The sequence below is a fragment of the Oncorhynchus clarkii genome, chromosome 21 (genome assembly GCF_045791955.1).
Source record: "Oncorhynchus clarkii lewisi isolate Uvic-CL-2024 chromosome 21, UVic_Ocla_1.0, whole genome shotgun sequence".
Taxonomy (NCBI): Eukaryota; Metazoa; Chordata; class Actinopteri; order Salmoniformes; family Salmonidae; genus Oncorhynchus; species Oncorhynchus clarkii.
Genome location: NC_092167.1, coordinates 50,402,478 through 50,427,590, shown reverse-complemented (window position 1 = coordinate 50,427,590; position 25,113 = coordinate 50,402,478). Strand labels below are relative to the sequence as shown.

The 25,113-nt window shown below is 46.3% G+C and overlaps 1 protein-coding gene across 1 annotated transcript; it reads right to left on the bottom strand.

Annotated features, from left to right (window-relative positions):
- Positions 1 to 384: 384 nt before the first annotated feature.
- Positions 385 to 23,190, bottom strand: LOC139379249 (short transient receptor potential channel 5-like). The gene is made up of 7 exons (XM_071122046.1): positions 23,160 to 23,190; positions 16,875 to 17,021; positions 14,147 to 14,397; positions 11,854 to 12,033; positions 7,751 to 7,888; positions 7,452 to 7,655; positions 385 to 471 (listed from the first exon to the last, which is right to left on the bottom strand). The coding sequence occupies exons 1-7, from the start codon at positions 23,188 to 23,190 to the stop codon at positions 385 to 387; spliced, it is 1,038 nt and encodes a 345-aa protein (XP_070978147.1).
- Positions 23,191 to 25,113: the final 1,923 nt, after the last annotated feature.

The window sequence follows — 25,113 nt, the reverse complement described above, 5'->3', positions numbered from 1 at the left end:
GGAGCTGCTGGCAGTTAGGCTGGGCTACAAACTACAGAGAGAGAAGAAGAAGAGGACAGACATGAACCCATCGTACCACAGAGTAGCTAGGAGCTGCTGGCAGTTAGGCTGGGCTACAAACTACAGAGAGAGAAGAAGAGGACAGACATGAACCCGTCGTACCACAGAGTAGCTAGGAGCTGCTGGCAGTTAGGCTGGGCTACAAACTACAGAGAGAGAAGAAGAAGAGGACAGACATGAACCCATCGTACCACAGAGTAACTAGGAGATGCTGGCAGGTAGGCTGGGCTACAAACTACAGAGAGAGAAGAAGAAGAGGACAGACATGAACCCATCGTACCACAGAGTAACTAGGAGATGCTGGCAGGTAGGCTGGGCTACAAACTACAGAGAGAAGAAGAAGAGGACAGACATGAACCCGTCGTACCACAGAGTAGCTAGGAGCTGTTGGCAGTTAGGCTGGGCTACAAACTACAGAGAGAGAAGAAGAAGAGGACAGACATGAACCCATCGTACCACAGTTGAGACAAAAGAAGAAAGATGACAACTATTTTCTTGAAAGTGTTTTCTTTAATCTCAGTAAAAGTAAAAGCCCAGAGAGAAAGAAAGAGAGGGGAGGGACTGTGGTTGTAAATTATCCCCTGTTAGAGACTTTGATTGTATCTGTCCATTCTAACATAATAAAACATGACCTTAGTACCGTTCGTAAATCCCAGGACTTTAACTGATTAAAAAGCCTCTACAGTTGTTCACTGTAGAATATGCTAATGTTGTATTGCCTTGTCTGTCAAGACTTAAAACTCATTCCCAAAACATTTATCAAAACTTGATTTATACTACCGTCGATGTGATGAACTCGACAACATGAACACACACAGACACAACTATAGATTTTTCTCCTTTAAAGACATTTAAAGACATTTGAACAAAAACACCTATAGCAACTAGGTCTCACAGTCTCACGTCAGAATTAAACGTTCATCCATGTTTCTTAAAACATACTAAACTAATACATTGAATTGTTTTTAAGATGGTCAAACCATTGATCATTTAACTCTTTGATTTAGAATTTTAGGACCCCTTTAATATAACAAAATTATTTGATAAAATAATGAATTTGGCCTTTACTACTATAGCACCTAGAAACACAACGGATAACACATTCATAAATGACAAAACAAACACAGGTCTTGAAGTGTCTGTCCTATATCTAGGAGATATAAGAAGCTCAGGATATATACATTGGGGAGAACAAGTATTTGATACACTGCCGATTTTGCAGGTTTTCCAACTTACAAAGCATGTAGAGAGGTCAGTAATTCTTATCAGAGGTACACTTCAACTGTGAGAGACGGAATCTAAAACAAAAATCCAGAAAATCACATTGTATGATTTTTAAGTACTTAATTTGCATTTTATTGCATGACATAAGCATAAGTATTTTACATCAGAAAAGCAGAAGTTAATATTTGGTACAGAAACCTTTGTTTGCAATTACAGAGATCATACGCTTCCTGTAGTTCTTGACCAGGTTTGCACACACTGCAGCAGGGATTTTGGCCCACTCCTCCATGCAGACCTTCTCCAGATCCTTCAGGTTTCGGGGCTGTAGCTGGGCAATACAGACTTTCAGCTCCCTCCAAAGATGTTCTATTGGGTTCAGGTCTGGAGACTGGCTAGGCCACTCCAGGACCTTGAGATGCTACTTACGGAGCCACTCCTTAGTTGCCCTGGCTGTGTGTTTCGGGTCGTTGTCATGCTGGAAGACCCAGCCACGACCCATCTTCAATGCTCGTACTGAGGGAAGGAGGTTGTTGGCCAAGATCTCGCGATACATGGCCTCATCCATCCTCCCCTCAATACGGTGCAGTCGTACTGTCCCCTTTGCAGAAAAGCATCCCCAAAGAATGATGTTTCCACCTCCATGCTTCACGGTTGGGATGGTGTTCTTGGTGTTGTACTCATCCTTCTTCTACCTCCAAACACGGCGAGTGGAGTTTAGACCAAAAAGCTCTATTTTTGTCTCATCAGACCACATGACCTTCTCCCATTCCTCCTCTGGATCATCCAGATGGACATTGGCAAACTTCAGACGGGCCTGGACATGCGCTGGCTTGAGCAGGGGGACCTTGCGTGCGCAGCAGGATTTTAATCCATGACGGCGTAGTGTGTTACTAATGGTTATCTTTGAGACTGTGGTCCCAGCTCTCTTCAGGTCATTGACCAGGTCCTGCCGTGTAGTTCTGGGCTAATCCCTCATCTTCCTCATGATCATTGATGCCCCACGAGGTGAGATCTTGCATGGAGCCCCAGACCGAGGGTGATTGACAGTCATCTTGAACTTCATCCATTTTCGAATAATTGCGCCAACAGTTGTTTCCTTCTCACCAAGCTGCTTGCCTATTGTCCTGTAGCCCATCCCAGCATTGTGCAGGTCTACAATTCTATCCCTGATGTCCTTACACAGCTGTCTGGTCTTGGCCATTGTGGAGGGGTCGGAGTCTGTTTGATTGAGTGTGTGGACAGGTGTCTTTTATACAGGTAACGAGTTCAGACAGGTGCAGTTAATACAGGTAATGAGTGGAGAACAGGAGCGCCTTTTAAAGAAAAATTAAAAGGTCTGTGAGAGCCGGAATTCTTACTGGTTGGTAGGTAATCAAATACTTATGTCATGCAATAAAATGCAAATTAATTACTTAAAAATCATACAATGTGATTTTCTGGATTTTTGTTTTAGATTCCGTCTCTCACAGTTGAAGTGTACCCATGATAAAAATGACAGACCTCTACATGCTTTGTAAGTAGGAAAACCTGCAAAATCGGCAGTGTGTCAAATACTTGTTCTCCCCACTGTATATATATATATATATATATATATATATATATATGTATATATATATATATATATATATATATATACACTACCGTTCAAGAGTTTGGGGTCATTTAAGAATGTCCTTGTTTTTGAAAGAAAAGCAAATTTTTTGTCCTTTAAAATAACATCAAATTGATCAGAAATATAGTGTAGACATTGATAATTTTGTAAATGACTATTGGAGCTGGAAACAGGGGCCCATTATCAGCAACCACCACTCCTGTGTTCCAATGGCAAGTTGTGTTACCTAATCCAAGTTTATCATTTTAAAAGGCTAATTGATCATTAGAAAATCACTTTGCAATTATGTTAGCACAGCTGAAAACTGTTGTCCTGATTAAAGAAGCAATAAAACTGTCCTTCTTTAGACTAGTTGAGTATCTGGAGCATCAGCATTTGTGGGTTCGATTACAGGCTCAAAATGGCCAGAAACAAATAACTTTCTTCTGAATCTCGTCAGTCTATTCTTGTTCTGAGAAATGAAGGCTATTCCATGTGAGTAATTGCTAAGAAACTGAAGATCTCGTACAACGCTGTGTACTGCTCCCTTCACAGAACAGAGCAAACTGGCTCTAACCAGAATAGAAAGATGGGTGGGAGGCCCCGGTGCACAACTGAGCAAGAGGACAAGTACATTAGAGTGTCTAGTTTGAGAAACAGATGCCTCACAAATCCTCAACTGGCAGCTTCATTAAATAGTACCTAAAAACACCAGTCTCAACGTCAACAGTGAAGATGCGACTCCGGGATGCTGGCCTTCTAGGCAGAGTTGCAAAGAAAAAGCGAAATATCAGACTGGCCAATGGGGAAGAGAACACAGACAGAGGAACACTCCTATTGGCTCAAATGGTTCAGACGCTACAGACAAAAGGACATTTTGAAGTTGCTCCAAACGTCAAATTTAAAAGTGTTTAGGGTTCAGGTTAGGCGTTAACTCTGAATGGTTAAGGTAAGGTTTAAGGTTTGGGTTCAAACAAAAATATCAAAAACTACTTTCTATTGCTGGAATCAAATGTACCTTTGGAACCAGAGGCAAAGTTTAACCCAATATTTTTTGGGCCACATAAATACCTCCATCCTTCCTTAAGTTTGTCTGGGTTACCTTCAGACGAGTCCCGATATACTTCTGGGGGCCGTAGAGCAAAACGGAGAACATCATCGTGTTTGTGAGAGGCAGATGAGTACGCAAATCTGCCACCGTCAAAACCGAAACCTACTTGACGGTAACAGCACCCACTGTTGCCCCTAGTGGCCATCTCCTGACGTCCTCAGACATGGATAGACGTTGAACACTGACTTGTTTCAAGGGTGACCTGACTGCCTATAGTCCTACACATTACACAGTACTAATGTTATCACAGACAGATATGATGTTACTACACTTCCTGCAAGATAACTGAACAGCTTAACAAGCAACTGGGGAGAGAAGATCTCTCTCTCGATCTCTCCTTCTTTCCCTCCCTCTCTCCCTCCCTCTCTCCCCAGCAGGAGGAAGACATGGAGGAGAGGAGGAAGAGGAGAAGACATGGAGGAGAGGAGGAAGAGGAGAAGACTTGGAGGAGAGGAGGAAGAGGAGAAGACATGGAGGGGAGGAGGAGAGGAGGAAGAGGAGAAGACATGGAGGAGAGGAGGAAGAGGAGAAGACATGGAGGGAGGAGGGGAGAGGAGGAAGAGTAGAAGACATGAAGGGGAGAAGGAGAGGTGGAAGAGGAGAAGACATGGAGGAGAGGAGGAAGAGAAGAAGACATGGAGGGAGGAGGGGAGAGGAGGAAGAGTAGAAGACATGGAGGGGAGAAGGAGAGGAGGAAGAGGAGAAGACATGGAGGGGAGGAGGAAGAGGAGAAGACATGGAGGGGAGGAGGAGATGAGGAAGAGGAGAAGACATGGAGGAGAGGAGGAAGAGTAGAAGACATGGAGGGGAGGAGGAGAGGAGGAAGAGGAGAAGACATGGAGGAGAGGAGGAAGAGGAGAAGACATGGAGGGAGGAGGGGAGAGGAGGAAGAGTAGAAGACATGGAGGGGAGAAGGAGAGGAGGAAGAGGAGAAGACATGGAGGAGAGGAGGAAGAGGAGAAGACATGGAGGGAGGAGGGGAGAGGAGGAAGAGTAGAAGACATGAAGGGGAGAAGGAGAGGAGGAAGAGGAGAAGATATGGAGGAGAGGAGGAAGAGGAGAAGACATGGAGGGAGGAGGAGAGAGGAGGAAGAGAAGAAGACATGTCGTTGTCTTGGCTGGAAGAAGGTTCAGTGAATTGGTAAGCCTGTAGTAAGTCAATAGGGCTAACTGGCTAGCTACTACTTTTAGGTAGCTAGATAGCCACGAAGAATTGTCAGCTAGCTATGGAATGCGGTTTTGATCTTTGCTTGTGTCAAAATAAGATTAACGTTAAATAACACTTGTTGGGATGGTGCCCATCGATGTCCAGGGGAGGCGGAGGGGTGTAGCACAAGCCAGGGGACCAGGATCCGGCCTGAGGACGGAAACATGACGGAAACATGAAAAGAGGATGAGATAGTAAGTGGTTAGTAGTTAGTGGGGAGCTGTAATCTATAGGTGATCTCGTTGACCCTCCAGAGGACCTTGAAAGGCCCCAACAAACCGGGGGCTCAAATTCTTACAAGGCAGGTGGAGCGGGAGGTTCCTGGTGGAGAGCGATCACGCGATCACCAGGATGGAACACGCAAGCCTCACTGCGGTGGCGTGTTCAGGAGCCTGTTCCTTCTGGAGGCGGACAACACTCTTGAGCCTCATGTGGGCATCGTTCCAAACCTCCTCTGCGCATCTAACCAATCATCCACTGCAGGAGCTTCGGTCTAGCTCGGGGTCCACAGAGTCGGGGCTGGCTGATATCCAAGGACACACTGGAAGGGGATCAGCCCGGTGGAGGAGTGACGCGGTGAATTCTGGGCATAATCTGCCCAGGGAAGGAATCGTGCCCACTCACCCTGCCGGTCCTGGCAGTGACTCCTAAAGAACCTCCCCAGCTCTTGGTTCATCCTCTCTACCTGCCCTTTGGACTGAGGCCGGTACCCGGAAGTGAGGTTGACCGTGACCCCAAGCTTCTCCATGAAGGCACTCCTGTGATGTGAATTAGGGGCCACGGTCGGAGACCTGAAGAGCGGTAGGGAGAGCAGAGAGAGGGATAAAACGGCAGGATTGAGAAATTCTGTCCACAACAACCATAATAGTAGTGAAACCATCAGAAGAGGGGAGATCCGTGACAAAATAATTGGACAGATGAGACCAAGGCCGCTGAGGAACGGGAAGGGGAAGGAGTTTCCCCCGCAGGGCACATACAGGCAGGAGTTGAAATAGCGAGCAATGTCCTTCGCCAAGGAGGGCCACCAGTACTTTCCGGAGATAGATTGAATATTGAGGGTGATATCTGAGTGTCCAGTGAGGAGAGATGTGTGTGCCCAGGTCAACAGCCAATCCATAATTCCCCTAATTCCCCGTGGGAACGTAGGGGCACTCTGGAGGACAGGTAGCAGGCGCGGGTTCCCTCTCCCAAGCCTTCTACGTCCCAAAGCATAGGGGCAATGACTCGGAAGGGCGGAATGTTGGGTGCATCAGGACAGGAACCTCTCAAAAAATCGAATGAAGAAAAGGGCCCACCTTGCTTGTTGTGAGTTCAACCGCCTTGCTCTCCATATGTACTCCAGGTTCCGATGGTCGGTGAAGATGAGAAATGGGTCCTTGGCACCCTCCAGCCACCGGATCTGCTTCTGAGTAGTGACAGTCTAGTGTCCCTCTCTCCCCCTCTCTACCCCCATCTCTCCACCCATCTCTCCTTCCCTTTCTAGACAGCTTTGTACTTCTTCTAAATCCCTATTCTACCTTCTCTCTGTGTGTAATGACAGAATGACAGACTAGTAAGTCCTCTCCTGTACTATACTACACTCTGTGGACTCCCTCTGCTTTCTGTCAGACCGTACAGTGGCATGGGGACTCAAAAGTGAGATGGAAGAGACAGAGGAGACAGAAAGAAGAGAATGGAGGCAGGGAGGCAGTGTCTTTTATTACATACAAACAGTTTCCTAAAGAGAGGGGGGTAAAAAAAGACAGACAGACAGACAGACAGACAGGCAGGCAGACAGGCAGACAGGCAGGCAGGCAGGCAGGCAGGCAGGCAGGCAGGCAGGCAGACAGACAGAGGAGAGCTTGGGAGAGGTGAGGAGAGCTAGCGAGGGGCCCCTCTCCACCCTTCTCCTTTCCTCCTTTCATCTTCCCTCCATCTAATATTCCTCAACTTCTAACAAATCCCTTTTCTGAGAAGCAACAACACATTCTCAAGCATCAAAAGACATCTACCTTACACCTACCTGCGGCAGCGTAGCCTAGTGGTTAGAGTGTTGGACTAGTAACCAAAGGTTGCAAGTTCGAATCTGTTATACTCACAGACATCATTCAAACAGTTTTAGAAACTTCAGAGTGTTTTCTATCCAAATCTACTAATAATATGCATATATTAGCAACTGGGCCTGAGTAGCAGACAGTTTACTCTGGGCACCTCTGGGCACCTTTCATCCAAGCTACTCAATACTGCCCCTGCAGCCACAAGAAGATAATATGTCCTACCTCTTTGTGTTGGTATTTGATGGCCAGTTTGAGTTTGGCCAGGTCGTGGCTGGTCTCTCTAGGGTCCAGTTCTTCACTGTCATCTCTGTGGTTCAGTATAGTCTCCAGCTCTCTGCTGCTCCTAGCCTGGTCCAACAGGTCTTTAGCAAACAGCTTACACTGCTGAGACAGCTCCTCATATTCCTGACGAAACTCATTCTCCACCTAGGAAGAGGAATAAACAGTAATACACTGGTTGTAACCACTTATAAAGGCTATATAACCCTTCATGTGTGATTTAATCTGCTGGGGAAACAGACCTTGCTGAGCTCTTTGAGTTCCCAGCCCAGTCTGAAGGCCGTGAGGATGGGGTCTTCACTGGAGAGAGAGATGAGCGAGGGAGAGGCCAGCGCCTTATAGATGTTCAGACGAGACCTGGAGTGACGAAGGCTGTCCACCTACAGGGAGGACAGAGAGGAGAGGAGAGGATGAGCGAGACCTGGTGTGACGAAGGCTGTCCACCTACAGGAATAGGGGTGCCTGGTCTTCCAGGTTTGTTAAATCATAAACAGGAAAAGCGTCTGCCCCTCCAGTACCAGGGTCATCTGCCCCTCCAGTACCAGAGTTGTCTGCCCCTCCAGTACCAGGGTCATCTGCCCCTCCAGTACCAGGGTCGTCTGCCCCTCCAGTACCAGGGTCATCTGCCCCTCCAGTACCAGGGTCATCTGCCCCTCCAGTACCAGGGTCGTCTGCCCCTCCAGTGTTTGCATGTTCCCAAAAGTTGTTGTGGCTGAAATGTGGCTGAAATTAAACACACCGTGGGGAAGATGTGGCTGAAATAAAACGCACCGTGGGGGAAGAAGTGGCTGAAAATAAAACACACTGAAAAAAAAGTGTACACTCTCAACAACCAAGAAGAGAGGATATCAGGGCTCTTATCTCCCTTACCTCCACAATGAAATAGGGTGCAGGCCAGGCAGCAGGCTGTTAGCCAGCCTGCCAGCTTAGTGGAGTCTGCCACTAGCACAGTCAGTGTAGTCAGCTCAGCTATCCACATTGAGACCATGTCTGTGCCTTGACCTGGGTTGGGCAAAACTAAACATGGCGGTGTTCGCTTTAGCAATCTCACTAGGATAAAGACCTCCTCCATTCCTGTCATTATTGAAAGAGATCGTGATACCTCAGATCTCAAAATAGGGTTACTTAATGTTAGATCCCTCACTTCCAAGGCAGTTATAGTCAATGAAGTAATCACTGGTCATAATCTTGATCTGATTGGCCTGACTAAAACATGGCTTAAGCTTGATGAATTTACTGTGTTAAATGAGTGTCACGACTTCTGCCGAAGTCGTTGCCTCTCCTTGTTCGGGCGGTGCTCGGCGTTCGACGTCACCGGCCTTCTAGCCATCATTGATCCTTTTTTTCATTTTCCATTGGTTTTGTCTTGTCTTCCCATACACCTGTTTTCAATCCCATTCATTACCTGTTGTGTATTTAACCCTCTGTTTCCCCTCATGTCTTTGTCAGAGATTGTTTTATTGTCAGTGTAGTGTGATTGTTGTATAAGTGTGCGTCGGGTCCTCATACCCATGTTTATGTACATTTAGTGTTATGGAGCATACTCCGTGGACTTTATTAAAAGACTCCATTTTACACTCCATTTGACTCTCCTGCGCCTGACTTCCCTGCCACCTATTACACCTACGCATGACAATGAGGCCTCACCTCCTGGTTACACTAGTGACCATATCCCCCGTGCATCCCGCAAAGGCGGAGGTGTTGCTAACATTTATGATAGCAAATTTCAATTTACAAAAAGAAAAACCGACTGTGTTTTCGTCTTTTGAATCAGCAACTCAATCACTTTTAATAGCTACTGTTTACAGGCCTCCTGGGCCATATACAGCGTTCCTCACCGAGTTCCCTGAATTCCTATTGGACCTTGTAGTCATGGCAGATAATATTCACATTTTTGGTGACTTTAATATTCACATGGAAAAGTCCACAGACCCACTCCAAAAGGCTTTCGGAGCCATCATCGACTCAGTGGGTTTTATCCAACATGTCTCTGGACCCACTCACTGCCACGGTCATACTCTGGACCTAGTTTTGTTCCGTGGATTAAATGTTGTGGATCTTAATGTTTTTCCTCATAATCCTGGACTATCGGACCACCATTTTATTGCGTTTGCAATCGCAACAAATCATCTGCTCAGACCCCAACCAAGGAGCATCAAAAGTCGTACTATAAATTCTCAGACAACCCAAAGATTCCTAGATGCCCTTCCAGACTCCCTCCACCTACCCAAAAACGTCAGAGGACAAAAATCAGTAAACAACCTAACTGAGGAACTCAATTTAACCTTGCGTAATACCCTAGATGCAGTCACACCCCTAGATGCAGTCACACCCCTAAAAACTAAAAACATTTCTCATGGTACACAGAAAATACCCGAGCTCTGAAGCAAGCTTCCAGAAAATTGGAACGGAAATGGCGCCACACCAAACTGGAAGTCTTCCGACTAGCTTGGAAAGACAGTACCGTGCAGTATCGAAGAGCCCTCACTGCTGCTCGATCATCCTATTTTTCCAACTTAATTGAGGAGATTAAAATTTAATATAAGAACAATCCCAAATATATTTTTTATATTGTCGCAAAGCTAACTAAAAAGCAACGAAAAGATCATGATTATTAGAAAGCAAATGACAGACTCCTTCTTTAAATCTGCGTATGTCACGCTCACTGTCTTCAAACTCTCATTGATGAGCCAAGGAGCAGCGTGTATGTAGTTCCACATCTTTAATGAAGTGAAACCTTCACAACAAAACTGGTAAACAGAAACCGACCGCACACAAACACACACAGAAAATAAATAATTATCCACAACATTAGGTGGGAAAAAAGGCTGCCTAAGTATGATTCCAAATCAGAGACAACGATAGACAGCTGCCTCTGATTGGGAACAAAGAAATAGAAAACATAGAACACCCACCCAAATCACACCCTGACCTAACCAAATAGAGAAATAAAACGGCTCTCTAAGGTCAGGGCGTGACAGCGTATTTCTCCAAAGCTCAGTTGTCCTGAGTCTGCACAACACTGCCAGGACGAAGGATCAAGAGAGACGCTCAAGTGTTTTAGTACTATATCTCTTGACACAATGATGAAAATAGTCATGGCCTCTAAACCTTCAAGCTGCATACTGGACCCTATTCCAACTAAACATCTGAAAGAGCTGCTTCCTGTGCTTGGCCCTCCTATGTTGAACATAAATAATGGCTCCCTTTCCACCAATAAAGTTTATTTTGAAAAAAACAAATCTTGACCCAGAAAATATCAGTTTGTCTCTGAGAATGGTTTGTCCTCTGACAAATCAACTGTACATTTCGGTGTTCCTCAAGGCTCCATTTTAGGACCACTATTGTTTTCATTGTATATTTTACCTCTTGGTGATGTCATCCGAAAACATAATGTTAACTTTCACTGCTATGCGGACGACACACAGCTGTACATTTTGATGAAACACGGTGAAGCCCCAAAACTGCCCTCGCTAGAAGCATGTGTTTCAGACATAAGGAAGTGGTTGGCTGCAAACTTTCTACTTTTAAACTCGGACAAAACAGAGATACTAGTTCTAGGTCCCAAGAAACAAAGAGATCTTCTGTTGAATCTGACAATTAATCTTGATGGTAGTACTGACGTCTCAAATAAAACTGTGAAGGACCTCGGCGTTACTCTGGACCCTGATTTCTCTTTTGACGAACATATCAAGACTGTTTCAAGGACAGCTTTTTTCCATCTACGTAACATTGCAAAAATCTGAAACTTTCTGTCCAAAAATGATGCAGAAAAATGTATCCATGCTTTTGTCTCTTCTAGATTAGACTACTGCAATACTCTACTTTCCGGCTACCCGGCCGGATAAAGCACTAAATAAACTTCAGTTAGTGCTAAACACGACTTCTAGAATCTTGACTAGAACCAAAACATTTGATCATATTACCCCAGTGCTAGCCTCCCTACACTGGCTTCCTGTTAAGACAAGGGCTGATTTCAAGTTTTTCCGCTAACCTACAAAGCATTACACGGGTCCCAAGAAACAAAGAGTTGTTTTCGCATTGTCATTGTGGGGTGTTGTGTGTGAGTTAATGAATAATGTTTTTTATTTGGTCAGTTTTGGAGTGGGGTTGTGGCATGGCAGAGCGTGTTTGTGTGTGTGTGTGTGTGTGTGTGTGTGTGTGTGTGTGTGTGTGTGTGTGGTTGTGTGTGTGTGTGTGTGTGTGTGTGTGTGTGTGTGTGTGTTGCCAAATGTAATTGAATTGCGTTGTTGTTATATCGTGAAAGGAAACAATAAACATTATCATTACAAAAAGGTATGTAAAAGTAAAAAACACTTATATTTTACAATAATTCCCATCACACCTCTGAGCTGGAGGCACACTCGACACAGTCACATCGTATCTGGTGGGGTCTGGGAATTGTGACTTTTCTCTGGACCAGTAGTTTAATGATCTCATAGTTGTTGGTGTGAGCTGCCAGGATGACTGGAGTTATGTCTGGAGTAAACTCTGAGAACTGACTGTCCATCATCAGGGATGGGACCTGGGAGGAAGAGAGGAGGGAGAGGAGAGAGGAAGAGAGGAGGGAGAGGAGAGAGGAAGAGAGGAGGGAGAGGAGAGAGGAAGAGAGGAGGGAGAGGAGAGAGGAAGAGAGGAGGGAGAGGAGAGAGGAAGAGAGGAGGGAGAGGAGAGAGGAAGAGAGGAGAGAGGAGAGAGGAAGAGAGGAGGGAGAGGAGAGTGGAAGAGAGGAGGGAGAGGAGAGAGGAAGAGAGGAGGGAGAGGAGAGAGGAAGAGAGGAGGGAGAGGAGAGAGGAAGAGAGGAGGGAGAGGAGAGAGGAAGAGAGGAGGGAGAGGAGAGAGGAAGAGAGGAGAGAGGAGAGAGGAAGAGAGGAGGGAGAGGAGAGTGGAAGAGAGGAGGGAGAGGAGAGAGGAAGAGAGGAGGGAGAGGAGAGAGGAAGAGAGGAGGGAGAGGAGAGAGGAAGAGAGGAGGGAGAGGAGAGAGGAAGAGAGGAGAGAGGAGAGAGGAAGAGAGGAGGGAGAGGAGAGAGGAAGAGAGGAGGGAGAGGAGAGAGGAAGAGAGGAGGGAGAGGAGAGTGGAAGAGAGGAGGGAGAGGAGAGAGGAAGAGAGGAGGGAGAGGAGAGAGGAAGAGAGGAGGGAGAGGAGAGTGGAAGAGAGGAGGGAGAGGAGAGAGGAAGAGAGGAGGGAGAGGAGAGAGTAAGAGAGGAGGAAAAGACCAAACAAAAGACCTGAGAAAGGACCTTGCAGAGGAGAGAGTGGGGTTGAAAATGAAAGACAGTAGAGAGTGACAGAGAGTGGGTTATTGGTATAGTGGATTATTGGTATCACTATATAGTGAATGTATAATCCCTTAAACATTCAATTACATTCACTTACACTGCGATTCTCTCTCTCTCACACACACACACACACACACACACACACACACACACACACACACACACACACACACACACACACACACACACACACACACACACACACACACACACACACACACACACACACACACCAGGTCTCCTATTGAGACAGCAGCACCTCCACAGTCCCTACCTGTTTCTCTCCACCAGGTCTCCTATGAGACAGCAGCACCTCCACAGTCCCTACCTGTTTCTCTCCACCAGGTCTCCTATGAGACAGCAGCACCTCCACAGACCCTGCCTGTTTCTGTCCACCAGGTCTCCTATGAGACAGCAGCACCTTCACAGTCCCTACCTGTTTCTCTCCACCAGGTCTCCTATGAGACAGCAGCACCTCCACAGTCCCTACCTGTTTCTCTCCACCAGGTCTCCTATGAGACAGCAGCACCTCCACAGTCCCTACCTGTTTCTCTCCACTAGGTCTCCTATGAGACAGCAGCACCTACACAGTCCCTACCTGTTTCTCTCCACCAGGTCTCCTATTGAGACAGCAGCACCTCCACAGTCCCTACCTGTTTCTCTCCACCAGGTCTCCTATGAGACAGAAGCACCTCCACAGTCCCTACCTGTTTCTCTCCACTAGGTCTCCTATGAGACAGCAGCAACTCCACAGTCCCTACCTGTTTCTCTCCACCAGGTCTCCTATTGAGACAGCAGCACCTCCACAGTCCCTACCTGTTTCTCTCCACCAGGTCTCCTATGAGACAGCAGCACCTCCACAGTCCCTACCTGTGTCTCTCCACTAGGTCTCCTATGAGACAGCAGCACCTCCACAGTCCCTACCTGTTTCTCTCCACTAGGTCTCCTATGAGACAGCAGCACCTGCACAGTCCCTACCTGTTTCTCTCCATCAGGTCTCCTATGAGACAGCAGCACCTCCACAGTCCCTACCTGTTTCTCTCCACCAGGTCTCCTATTGAGACAGCAGCACCTCCACAGTCCCTACCTGTTTCTCTCCACCAGGTCTCCTATGAGACAGCAGCACCTCCACAGTCCCTACCTGTTTCTCTCCATCAGGTCTCCTATGAGACAGCAGCACCTCCACAGTCCCTACCTGTTTCTCTCCACCAGGTCTCCTATGAGACAGCAGCACCTCCAAAGTCCCTACCTGTTTCTCTCCACTAGGTATCCTATTGAGACAGCAGCACCTCCACAGTCCCTACCTGTTTCTCTCCATCAGGTCTCCTATGAGACAGCAGCACCTCCACAGTCCCTACCTGTTTCTCTCCACCAGGTCTCCTATGAGACAGCAGCAACTCCACGGCCCCCACCACCTCTTTCCGTATGGCGTAGAGCAGGGCGTCTCCCGTGGCAACCCCGTGGTCCAGAAGTAGTTCCATCACCTCCAGGTTCTCGTTCTCGATAGCGATGAGCAGCGCGCTCCGCCCCAGAGGGTCCAGACAGTTCACATCCATGTTGTAGTATACCTCCACCTCACGCAACGCATGCTTCACGCCAACATAGTCCCCTGGAGACAGAGGTGTAGGGTTAGGGGACAGACCATGTTTCATATCAACATAGTCCCCTGGAGACAGTAGGGTAGGGTTAGGAGACAGTAGGGTAGGGTTAGGGGACAGTAGGGTAGGGTTAGGGGACAGTAGGGTAGGGTTAGGGGACAGAGGTGTAGGATTAGGGGACAGTAGGGTAGGGTTAGGGGACAGAGGGGTAGGGTTAGGGGACAGTAGGGTAGGGTTAGGGGACAGTAGGGTAGGGTTAGGGGACAGTAGGGTAGGGTTAGGGGACAGTAGGGTAGGGTTAGGGGACAGTAGGGTAGGGTTATGGGACAGAGGGGTAGGGTTAGGGGACAGTAGGGTAGGGTTAGGGGACAGTAGGGTAGGGTTAGGGGACAATAGGGTAGGGTTAGGGGACAGTAGGGTAGGGTTAGGGGACAGTAGGGTATTGTTAGGGGACAGAGGGGTAGGGTTAGGGGACAGTAGGGTAGGGTTAGGGGACGGTAGGGTAGGGTAGGGTTAGGGGACAGTAGGGTAGGGTTAGGGGACAGTAGGGTAGGGTTAGGGGACAGAGGGGTAGGGTTAGGGGACAGTAGGGTAGAGTTAGGGGACGGTAGGGTAGGGTTAGGAGACAGTAGGGTAGGGTTATGGGACAGTAGGGTAGGGTTAGGGGACAATAGGGTAGGGTTAGGGGACAGTAGGGTAGGGTTAGGGGACAGTAGGGTATTGTTAGGGGACAGAGGGGTAGGGTTAGGGGACAGTAGGGTAGGGTTAGGGGACGGTAGGGTAGGGTTAGGGGACAGGGGGACAGAGGGAGGAGAGAGATACACTACATGGCCAAAGGTATGTGGACACCTGCTCATCCAACATCTCATTCCAAAATCATGGGCATTAATATGGAGTTGGTCCCCCCCTTTGCTGCAATAACAGCCTCCACTCTTCTGGGAAGGCTTTCCACTAGATGTAGGAACATTGCTGCTATAACAGCCTCCACTCTTCTGGGAAGGCGTTCCACTAGATGTTGGAACATTGCTGCTATAACAGCCTCCACTCTTCTGGGAAGGCTTTCCACTAGATGTAGGAACATTGTTGCTATAACAGCCTCCACTCTTCTGGGAAGGCTTTCCACTAGATGTTGGAACATTGCTTTGGAGAACTTGGTTCCATTCAGCCTCAAAAGCATTAGTGAGGTCAGGCGCTGATGTTGGGCGATTAGGCCTGACTCACAGTCGGGGTTCCAATTCATCCCAAAAGGTGTTTGATGGGGTTGAGGTCAGGGCTCTAAGCAGGCCAGTCAGGTTCATCCACACCAATCTTGACAAACCATTTCTATATGGACCTCGCTTTGTGCACGGGGGCATTGTCATGCCGAAACAGGAAACGGCCTTCCCCAAATTGTTGCCACAAAGTTGGAAGCACAGAATCTTCTAGAATGTCTTTGTATGTTGTAGCATTTAGATTTCCCTTCGCTGGAACTAAGGGGCCCGAACCATGTAAAACAGCCCCAGGCCATTATTCCTCATCCACCAAACTTTACAGTTGGGGCATAGTGCCAATGCAATCTGGCAGTCCAACGGACATTTCCACTTCACAGTACCAGAGCTTATGGTTGACAGGAACAGCTCTAGAAGGGCAGAAATTTGACGAACTCACTTGTTGGAAAGGTGGTATCATGTGACGGTGCCACGTTGAAAGTCACTGAGTTCTTCAGTATGAGCCATTCTACTGTCAATGTTTGTCTATGGAGATTGCATGGCTCAATTTTAGACTCTTGTCAGCCAGGGGTGTGGCTGAAACAGACGAATCGACTAATTTGAAGGGGTGTCCACATACTTTTGTATATATAGTCTACCTTTTGTATATATTTTGCGTAGTTTAGGGCTAAGGTTCATGCTGTCGTACACCTCCACTTCTAGTTTTTGTGTTTGCCAGTAAGCTAGCAGTTCTCAGCTGTTAGCAGCATATGGCTAGCAGTTCTCAGCTGTTAGCAGCATATGGCTAGCAGTTCTCAGCTGTTAGCAGCAAATGGCTAGCAGTTCTCAGCTGTTAGCAGCAAATGGCTAGCAGTTCTCAGCTGTTAGCAGCAAATGGCTAGCAGTTCTCAGCTGTTAGCAGCAAATGGCTAGCAGTTCTCAGCTGTTAGCAGCAAATGGCTAGCAGTTCTCAGCTGTTGGCAGCAAATGGCTAGCAGACATTTCTTACTTGCGATAAAAATGGATGATTACCATGGTTTTTGTTGTTGTTGTCATTACTGAATTATTTCATGTGACAGATAAAACATTATAACTCGTAAACAATTTATGGTAATTCATGGTAAATTCTTAAACAGTTAATTTTGCCCTGCCGTGTTTGTTTGCTGAAATGTGTGCCATTGCCCAGTTATTAAACAGGAAAGGCGTCTATTGGAGACGCTGCGTTTATTTAAAGGTTTACGGTCTATATTTTCGCATACCATGTTTTGTGAGGTAACAACAATGTGAATGTGTTTTATTACCTTTCTCAACGGCAGTGAGGTAGGCCCTCTCCTCAGCAGAGAGATCCACCTCCGCCCGTACAATCTGCAGTGGGATTCTGTCTTGGTACGGAGAGTAGCTCACTTTCTTATAATACAACTGAGCCATTGGATTCTTCTGGCCTGGCTCTAAGAGAGAGAGAGAGAGGAGGGGGGGGGGGGGGGGGGGGGGGGAGATAAGGGGAGAGGGAGAGAGAGATGGAGGGAATACATTTAGAGGGAGAGAAGGGGGATATATATATATAGAGAGAGAGAGAGGGAGACAGAGAGAGAGAGAGAGAGAGGGAGAGAGAGCGAGAGAGAGAGAGAGAGAGAGAGAGAGAAGGAGAGAGGGAGAGAGAGAGGGAGAGAGAGATGGAGGGAACACATTTAATGCATATAACTCAACATCAAAATAGCACACAGACTCTCAAAACATCTGGGTTAGCGTAGTTCTGCAGTGGCTCGTTATTGCAGATGTGATTGAGATCCTAGCCTTGGGTTGCCAGATCTGGTTCTGCAGTGGTGAACAGTGGCTCGTTATTGCAGATGTGATTGAGATCCTAGCCTTGGGTTGCCAGATCTGGTTCTGCAGTGGTGAACAGTGGCTCGTTATTGCAGATGTGATTGAGATCCTAGCCTTGGGTTGCCAGATCTGGTTCTGCAGTGGTGAACAGTGGCTCGTTATTGCAGATGTGATTGAGATCCTAGCCTTGGGTTGCCAGATCTGGTTCTGCAGTGGTGAACAGTGGCTCGTTATTGCAGATGTGATTGAGATCCTAGCCTTGGGTTGCCAGATCTGGTTCTGCAGTGGTGAACAGTGGCTCGTTATTGCAGATGTGATTGAGATCCTAGCCTTGGGTTGCCAGATCTGGTTCTGCAGTGGTGAACAGTGGCTCGTTATTGCAGATGTGATTGAGATCCTAGCCTTGGGTTGCCAGATCTGGTTCTGCAGTGGTGAACAGTGGCTCGTTATTGCAGATGTGATTGAGATCCTAGCCTTGGGTTGCCAGATCTGGTTCTGCAGTGGTGAACAGTGGCTCGTTATTGCAGATGTGATTGAGATCCTAGCCTTGGGTTGCCAGATCTGGTTCTGCAGTGGTGAACAGTGGCTCGTTATTGCAGATGTGATTGAGATCCTAGCCTTGGGTTGCCAGATCTGGTTCTGCATCGGGTAGAACATCGGGCATTAACATCTCGTTAATTATGAAAGAGCTGGCTAAGCAGAAAACAGGAGCTGGCTAAAGAAAATACTAATCTGGACAAGCAGACCTTGTTCTGCAGTGGTGAACAAATAAAGTACATATTATAGATATCTGGACTGGGGTGAATTAACACATACTATAGATATCTGGACTGGGTTGAATTAACACATACTATAGATATCTGGACTGGGGTGAATTAACACATACTATAGATATCTGGACTGGGGTGAATTAACACATATTATAGATATCTGGACTGGGGTGAATTAACACATACTATAGATATCTGGACTGGGGTGAATTAACACATACTATAGATATCTGGACTGGGGTGAATTAACACATATTATAGATATCTGGACTGGGTTGAATTAACACATACTATAGATATCTGGACTGGGTTGAATTAACACATACTATAGATATCTGGACTGGGGTGAATTAACACATACTATAGATATCTGGACTGGGGTGAATTAACACATACTATAGATATCTGGACTGGGTTGAATTAACACATACTATAGATATCTGGACTGGGTTGAATTAACACATACTATAGATATCTGGACTGGGTTGAATTAACACATACTATAGATATCTGGACTGGGGTGAATGAACACATACTATAGATATCTGGACTGGGTTGAATTAACACATACTATAGATATCTGGACTGGGGTGAATTAACACATACTATAGATATCTGGACTGGGTTGAATTAACACATACTATAGATATCTGGACTGGGGTGAATTAACACATACTATAGATATCTGGACTGGGGTGAATTAACACATACTATAGATATCTGGACTGGGGTGAATTAACACATACTATAGATATCTGGACTGGGTTGAATTAACACATACTATAGATATCTGGACTGGGTTGAATTAACACATACTATAGATATCTGGACTGGGGTGAATTAACACATACTATAGATATCTGGACTGGGGTGAATTAACACATACTATAGATATCTGGACTGGGGTGAATTAACACATACTATAGATATCTGGACTGGGTTGAATTAACACATACTATAGATATCTGGACTGGGTTGAATTAACACATACTATAGATATCTGGACTGGGTTGAATTAACACATACTATAGATATCTGGACTGGGGTGAATTAACACATACTATAGATATCTGGACTGGGTTGAATTAACACATACTATAGATATCTGGACTGGGGTGAATTAACACATACTATAGATATCTGGACTGGGTTGAATTAACACATACTATAGATATCTGGACTGGGGTGAATTAACACATACTATAGATATCTGGACTGGGTTGAATTAACACATACTATAGATATCTGGACTGGGGTGAATTAACACATACTATAGATATCTGGACTGGGTTGAATTAACACATACTATAGATATCTGGATTGGGGTGAATTAACACATACTATAGATATCTGGACTGGGGTGAATTAACACTCTGATAGATATCTGGACTGGGGTGAATTAACACATACTATAGATATCTGGACTGGGTTGAATTAACACTCTGATAGATATCTGGACTGGGTTGAATTAACACTCTAATAGATATCTGGACTGGGTTGAATTAACACATACTATAGATATCTGGACTGGGTTGAATTAACACATACTATAGATATCTGGACTGGGGTGAATTAACACTCTGATAGATATCTGGACTGGGTTGAATTAACACATACTATAGATATCTGGACTGGGTTGAATTAACACATACTATAGATATCTGGACTGGGGTGAATTAAAACATACTATAGATATCTGGACTGGGGTGAATTAACACTCTGATAGATATCTGGACTGGGTTGAATTAACACATACTATAGATATCTGGACTGGGTTGAATTAACACTCTGATAGACAACACTTGTATTCTTTCAAGAAAAGCACATGTAACCAAAATGTGGACCGTAATGAAAAGGCAATGAGCCTGAGATCAGTGTCTGTCTGCACAGACTGTGTGGAGTACGGTACTGAGATCAGTGTCTGTCTGCACAGACTGTGTGTGGAGTACGGTACTGAGATCAGTGTTTGTCTGCACAGACTGTGTGTGGAGTACGGTACAGAACGCTCTCTCCAATGTGCTGATAAAACAGGAAACGACCCCAGTCTGGTCTGCTGACTAGTTCAGCAATGCAGATGTACCCCCCCCCCCCTCTCTCTCTCTCTCTCTCTCTCTCTCTCTCTCTCTCTCTCTCTCTCTCTCCCCCTCGCTTTATATCTCTTTCTCTCTACCTCTCTCTCTCTCTACTCCAAATCATTCTCCCTCACCATCTCTCATTCTCCCTCCCTCTCTCATTCTCCCTCCCTCTCTCTCTCTCTCTCATTCTCCCTCCCTTCCTCTCTCTCATTCTCCCTCCCTCTCTCTCATTCTCCCTCCCTCCCTCTCATTTTCCGTCCCTTTTTCTCTCATTCTCCCTCCCACCTCTCTCTCATTCTTCCTCCCTCCCTCTCTCATTCTCTCTCCCTCTCTCTCTCTCTCTCTCTCTCATTCTCCCTTCCTCTCTCTCATTCTTCCTCCCTCCCTCTCTCATTCTCCCTCCCTCTCTCTCTCTCATTCTCCCTTCCTCTCTCTCATTCTCCCTCCCTCTCTCTCTCTCGTTCTCCCTCCCTCTCTCTCTCTCATTCTCCCTCCCTCCTCTCTCTCATTCTCCCTCCCTCCTCTCTCCCATTCTCTCTCCCTACTCTCTCTTCAAATCATTCTCCCTCTCTGTCTCATTCTCCCTTCCTCTCTCTCTCTCATTCTCCCTCCCTCTCTCTCATTCTCCCTCCCTCTCTCTCTCATTCTCCCTCCCTCCTCTCTCTCATTCTCCCTCCCACCTCTCTCTCGTTCTCTCTCCCATTCTCTCTCCCTCTCGCTCTCTTCAAATCATTCTCCCTCTCTTTCTCATTCTCCCTCCCTCCTCTCTCCCATTCTCCCTCCCTACTCTCTCTCATTCTCCTACCCTCGCTCTCATTCTCCCTTCCTCCCTCTCATTCTCCCTCCCCCACTCTCCATTCTCTCTCCCTTTCGCTCTCTTCATTCTCCCTCCCTCTCTCATTCTCCCTACCTCTCTCATTCTCCCTCCTTCTCTTTTTATTCTCCCTCCCTCTCTCATTCTCCCTCCCCCTCTCTCATGATTCCTCCCTCTCTCAGTCTCCCTCCATCCCCATCTCCCTCACTCCCTCTCATTCTCCCTCCCTCCCTCTCTCATTCTTCATCCCTTTCTCTTCATTCTCCCTCCCTCCTCTCTCTCATTCTCCCTCTCTCATTCTCCCTCCCTCCTCTCTCTCATTCTCTCTCCCTCTCTCCCATTGTCTCTCCCTCTTTCTCCCCCTCTAATTCTCCCTCGCCCTCTCATTCTCCCTCCCTCTCTCTCATTCTCCCTCCCTCCTCTCTCCCATTCTTTCTCCCACTCGCTCTCTTCAAATCATTCTCCCTCTCTGTCTCATTCTCCCTCCCTCTCTCATTCTCCCTCCCTCCTCTCTCTCATTATCCCTCCCTCTCTCTCATTCTCCTACCCTCTCTTCATTCTCCCTCCCTCTCTCATTCTCCCTCCCTACTCTCTCTCATTCTCCTACCCTCGCTCTCATTCTCCCTCCCCCACTCTCATATTCTCTCTCCCTCTCGCACTCTTCATTCTCCCTCCTTCTCTCATTCTCCCTACCTCTCTCATTCTCCCTCCTTCTCTCATTCTCCCTACCTCTCTCATTCTCCCTCCTTCTCTTTTTATTCTCCCTCCCTCTCTCATTCTCCCTCCCCCTCTCTCATGATTCCTCCCTCTCTCAGTCTCCCTCCATCCCCATCTCCCTCACTCCCTCTCATTCTCCCTCCCTCCCTCCCTCTCTCATTCTCCCTCCCTATCTCTTCATTCTCCCTCCCTCCTCTCTCTCATTCTCCCTCTCTCATTCTCCCTCCCACCTCTCTCTCATTCTCTCTCCCTCTCTCCCATTGTCTCTCCCTCTCTCTCCCCCTCTAATTCTCCCTCGCCCTCTCATTCTCCCTCCCTCTCTTTTTATTCTCCCCTCTCTCTCTCATTCTCCCTCCCCCTCTCTGTCTCCCTCCCTCCCTGTCTCCCCCCCCCCCACTCAGTCTCCCTCCCTCCCTCTCTGTCTCCCTCCCTCTCTTCAGTCTCTTCATCCTGATTAGAAGAGCTACATCAGGCCCATTAATTGATTGTGTGTGTGTGTGTGCTGACCTAATCTGTGAGTCATTGTCCTGATCTCCTGAGTTTGGAATGACGGTTCGGAAGGAACAATGATAAATTGAGCACTTATCACAACTACGTGTGTGTGTGTGTGTGTGTGTGTGTGTGTGTGTGTGTGTGTGTGTGTGTGTGTGTGTGTGTGTGTGTTTTGAGCGTGCCAAATGTGAGACATTTAAATTCCAGGCATGTTTCATTGACAGTGTAAATGGGTAGATAGTATGTGGCTCTCACAGTCTCAGAGTTAGACGTTCATCCGTGTTTCAAATGTCAAAGTTCTTCCAGACATGGTTAAGGTTAGGTTAAGGCATTAACTACACAGTTTTAAGGTAGGGTTAAGTTAGGGTAAAGTTAGGGTTAAGTTAGGGTTAAGTTAGGGTAAAGTTTGGGTTAAGTTTGGGTTAAGTTAGGGTTAAGTTAGGGTTAAGTTAGGGTTAAGTTAGGGTTAAGTTTGTGTAAAGTTTGTGTAAAGTTAGGGTTAAGTTAGGGTTAAGTTTGGGTTAAGTTAGGGTAAAGTTAGGGTTAAGTTAGGGTTAAGTTTGGGTTAAGTCAGGATCGTTAGGGTTTGGGATAGGATTTAACTACACATTTTTAAGTTAGGGATAAGTTTGGGTTAAGTTTGGGTAAGTCAGAATCGTTAAGGGATAGGCTTAAAACAAAACTATCAAAGCAGCTTCCTATTGCTGGATTCCAACATGCACCAGAGGCAACTGCTTACATCCAAAACCAAAAACTACTAGTGCTAACTGTTGCCCCTAGTGGCCGGTTTGCAACTGCTTACATCCTAAACCAAATCCTACTAGTGCTCACTGTTGCCCCTAGTGGCCGGTTTCCAACTGCTTACATCCTAAACCAAAACCTACTAGTGCTCACTGTTGCCCCCAGTGGCCGGTTTCCACGTCATCTCCTGACGTCCTCAGACATGGATGGACGTCAAATACTGACTTGTCTCACGGGTGACCAGGCTGTACTGGCTGGGGGGTAGAAGATGTTCAGTAGTCTGATGTCTGGGGGGATAGAAGATGTTCAGTAGTCTGATGGCTGGGGGGTAGAAGATGTTCAGTAGTCTGATGGCTGGGGGGATAGAAGATGTTCAGTAGTCTGATGGCTGGGGGGTAGAAGATGTTCAGTAGTCTGATGGCTGGGGGGTAGAAGATGTTCAGTAGTCTGATGGCTGGGGGGGGGTAGAAGATGTTCAGTAGTCTGATGGCTTGGGGTAGAAGATGTTCAGTAGTCTTATGGCTGGGGGGGATAGAAGATGTTCAGCAGTCTGTTTTGGTATGTTCGGACCATGATAGGTCCTTAGTGATGTGGACACCGAGGAACACGAAGCTCTCGACCCGATGGGGGTGTGTTCGACCCTTCGTTTCCTGTATGATGATGGTTATAATGCTTCTTAACTTCTTCTTAATCTTTATTCACCCCAGTTCCCAATGAAATGAGATATTAATGATGTTGCACTGCCTAGCGGTTCCACTGGATGTTAACCATCTATAGAAATTTGAATGAGACTTCTACTGTGTTGTGGGACTGAATGAGAACAGAATCTATCAGGTGACTGGCAATCAACCATTTTCTGATCACGCCCATTCCTCATGTTAACACAGGATGGTTATAATGCTTCTTAACAGTGTCATAGAGTGTATTTTGTACAAGTTCCTTATGATATGATGAAGAAAAAAACAACGAAACGAAATGGAACTTCTTGGCAGGTACAGCCACAGCCATTAAACTCTGTAACTGTTTTACAGTCACCATTGGCCTCGTGGTGAAAATCCCTGAGCGGTTTCCTTCGTCTCCACTTCCTCTCACTCTATGTGTGTGGGGAACAGAGATGATGTTGTTATTTAAAAAATCATGTTAAACTCAGAGTGAGTCCATGCACCTTATTATGTGTGACTTGTTAAGCACATTTTTACTCCTGAACTTTTAATGTTTTATTAATTTGTAAAAATAAAAATAAATAAAAAAAACATAATTCCACTTTGACATTATGGGGTATTGTGTGTAGGCCAGTGTCACAAAATGTCAATTTAATCCATTTTAAATTTGGGCTGTAACACAACAAAATGTGGAAAATGTCAAGGGGTGTTCTGACACTGTAGGACCAGTGGGTTGTTTTACAGGGCACAGCCACAGTAGTTAATCATGGTTAAGGGCACAGCCACAGTAGTTAATCATGGTTAAGGGCACAGCCACAGTAGTTAATCATGGTTAAGGGCACAGCCACAGTAGTTAATCATGGTTAAGGGCACAGCCACAGTAGTTAATCATGGTTAAGGGCACAGCCACAGTAGTTAATCATGGTTAAGGACACAGCCACAGTAGTTAATCATGGTTAAGGGCACAGCCACAGTAGTTAATCATGGTTAAGGGCACAGCCACAGTAGTTAATCATGGTTAAGGGCACAGCCACAGTAGTTAATCATGGTTAAGGGCACAGCCACAGTAGTTAATCATGGTTAAGGGCACAGCCACAGTAGTTAATCATGGTTAAGGGCACAGCGACAGATTTTACACCTTATCAACTCGGGTATTCAAACCCGCAACCTTTCGGTTACCAGTCCAACACTATCTATCTATCTATCTATCTATCTATCTATCTATCTATCTATCTATCTATCTATCTATCTATCTATCTATCTATCTATCTATCTATCTATCTATCTATCTATCTGTCTGTCTGTCTGTCTGTCTGTCTGTCTGTCTGTCTGTCTGTCTGTCTGTCTGTCTGTCTGTCTGTCTGTCTGTCTGTCTGTCTGTCTGTCTGTCTGTCTGTCTGTCTGTCTGTCTGTCTGTGTGTATTATTGACTAATTAGCGATAGAG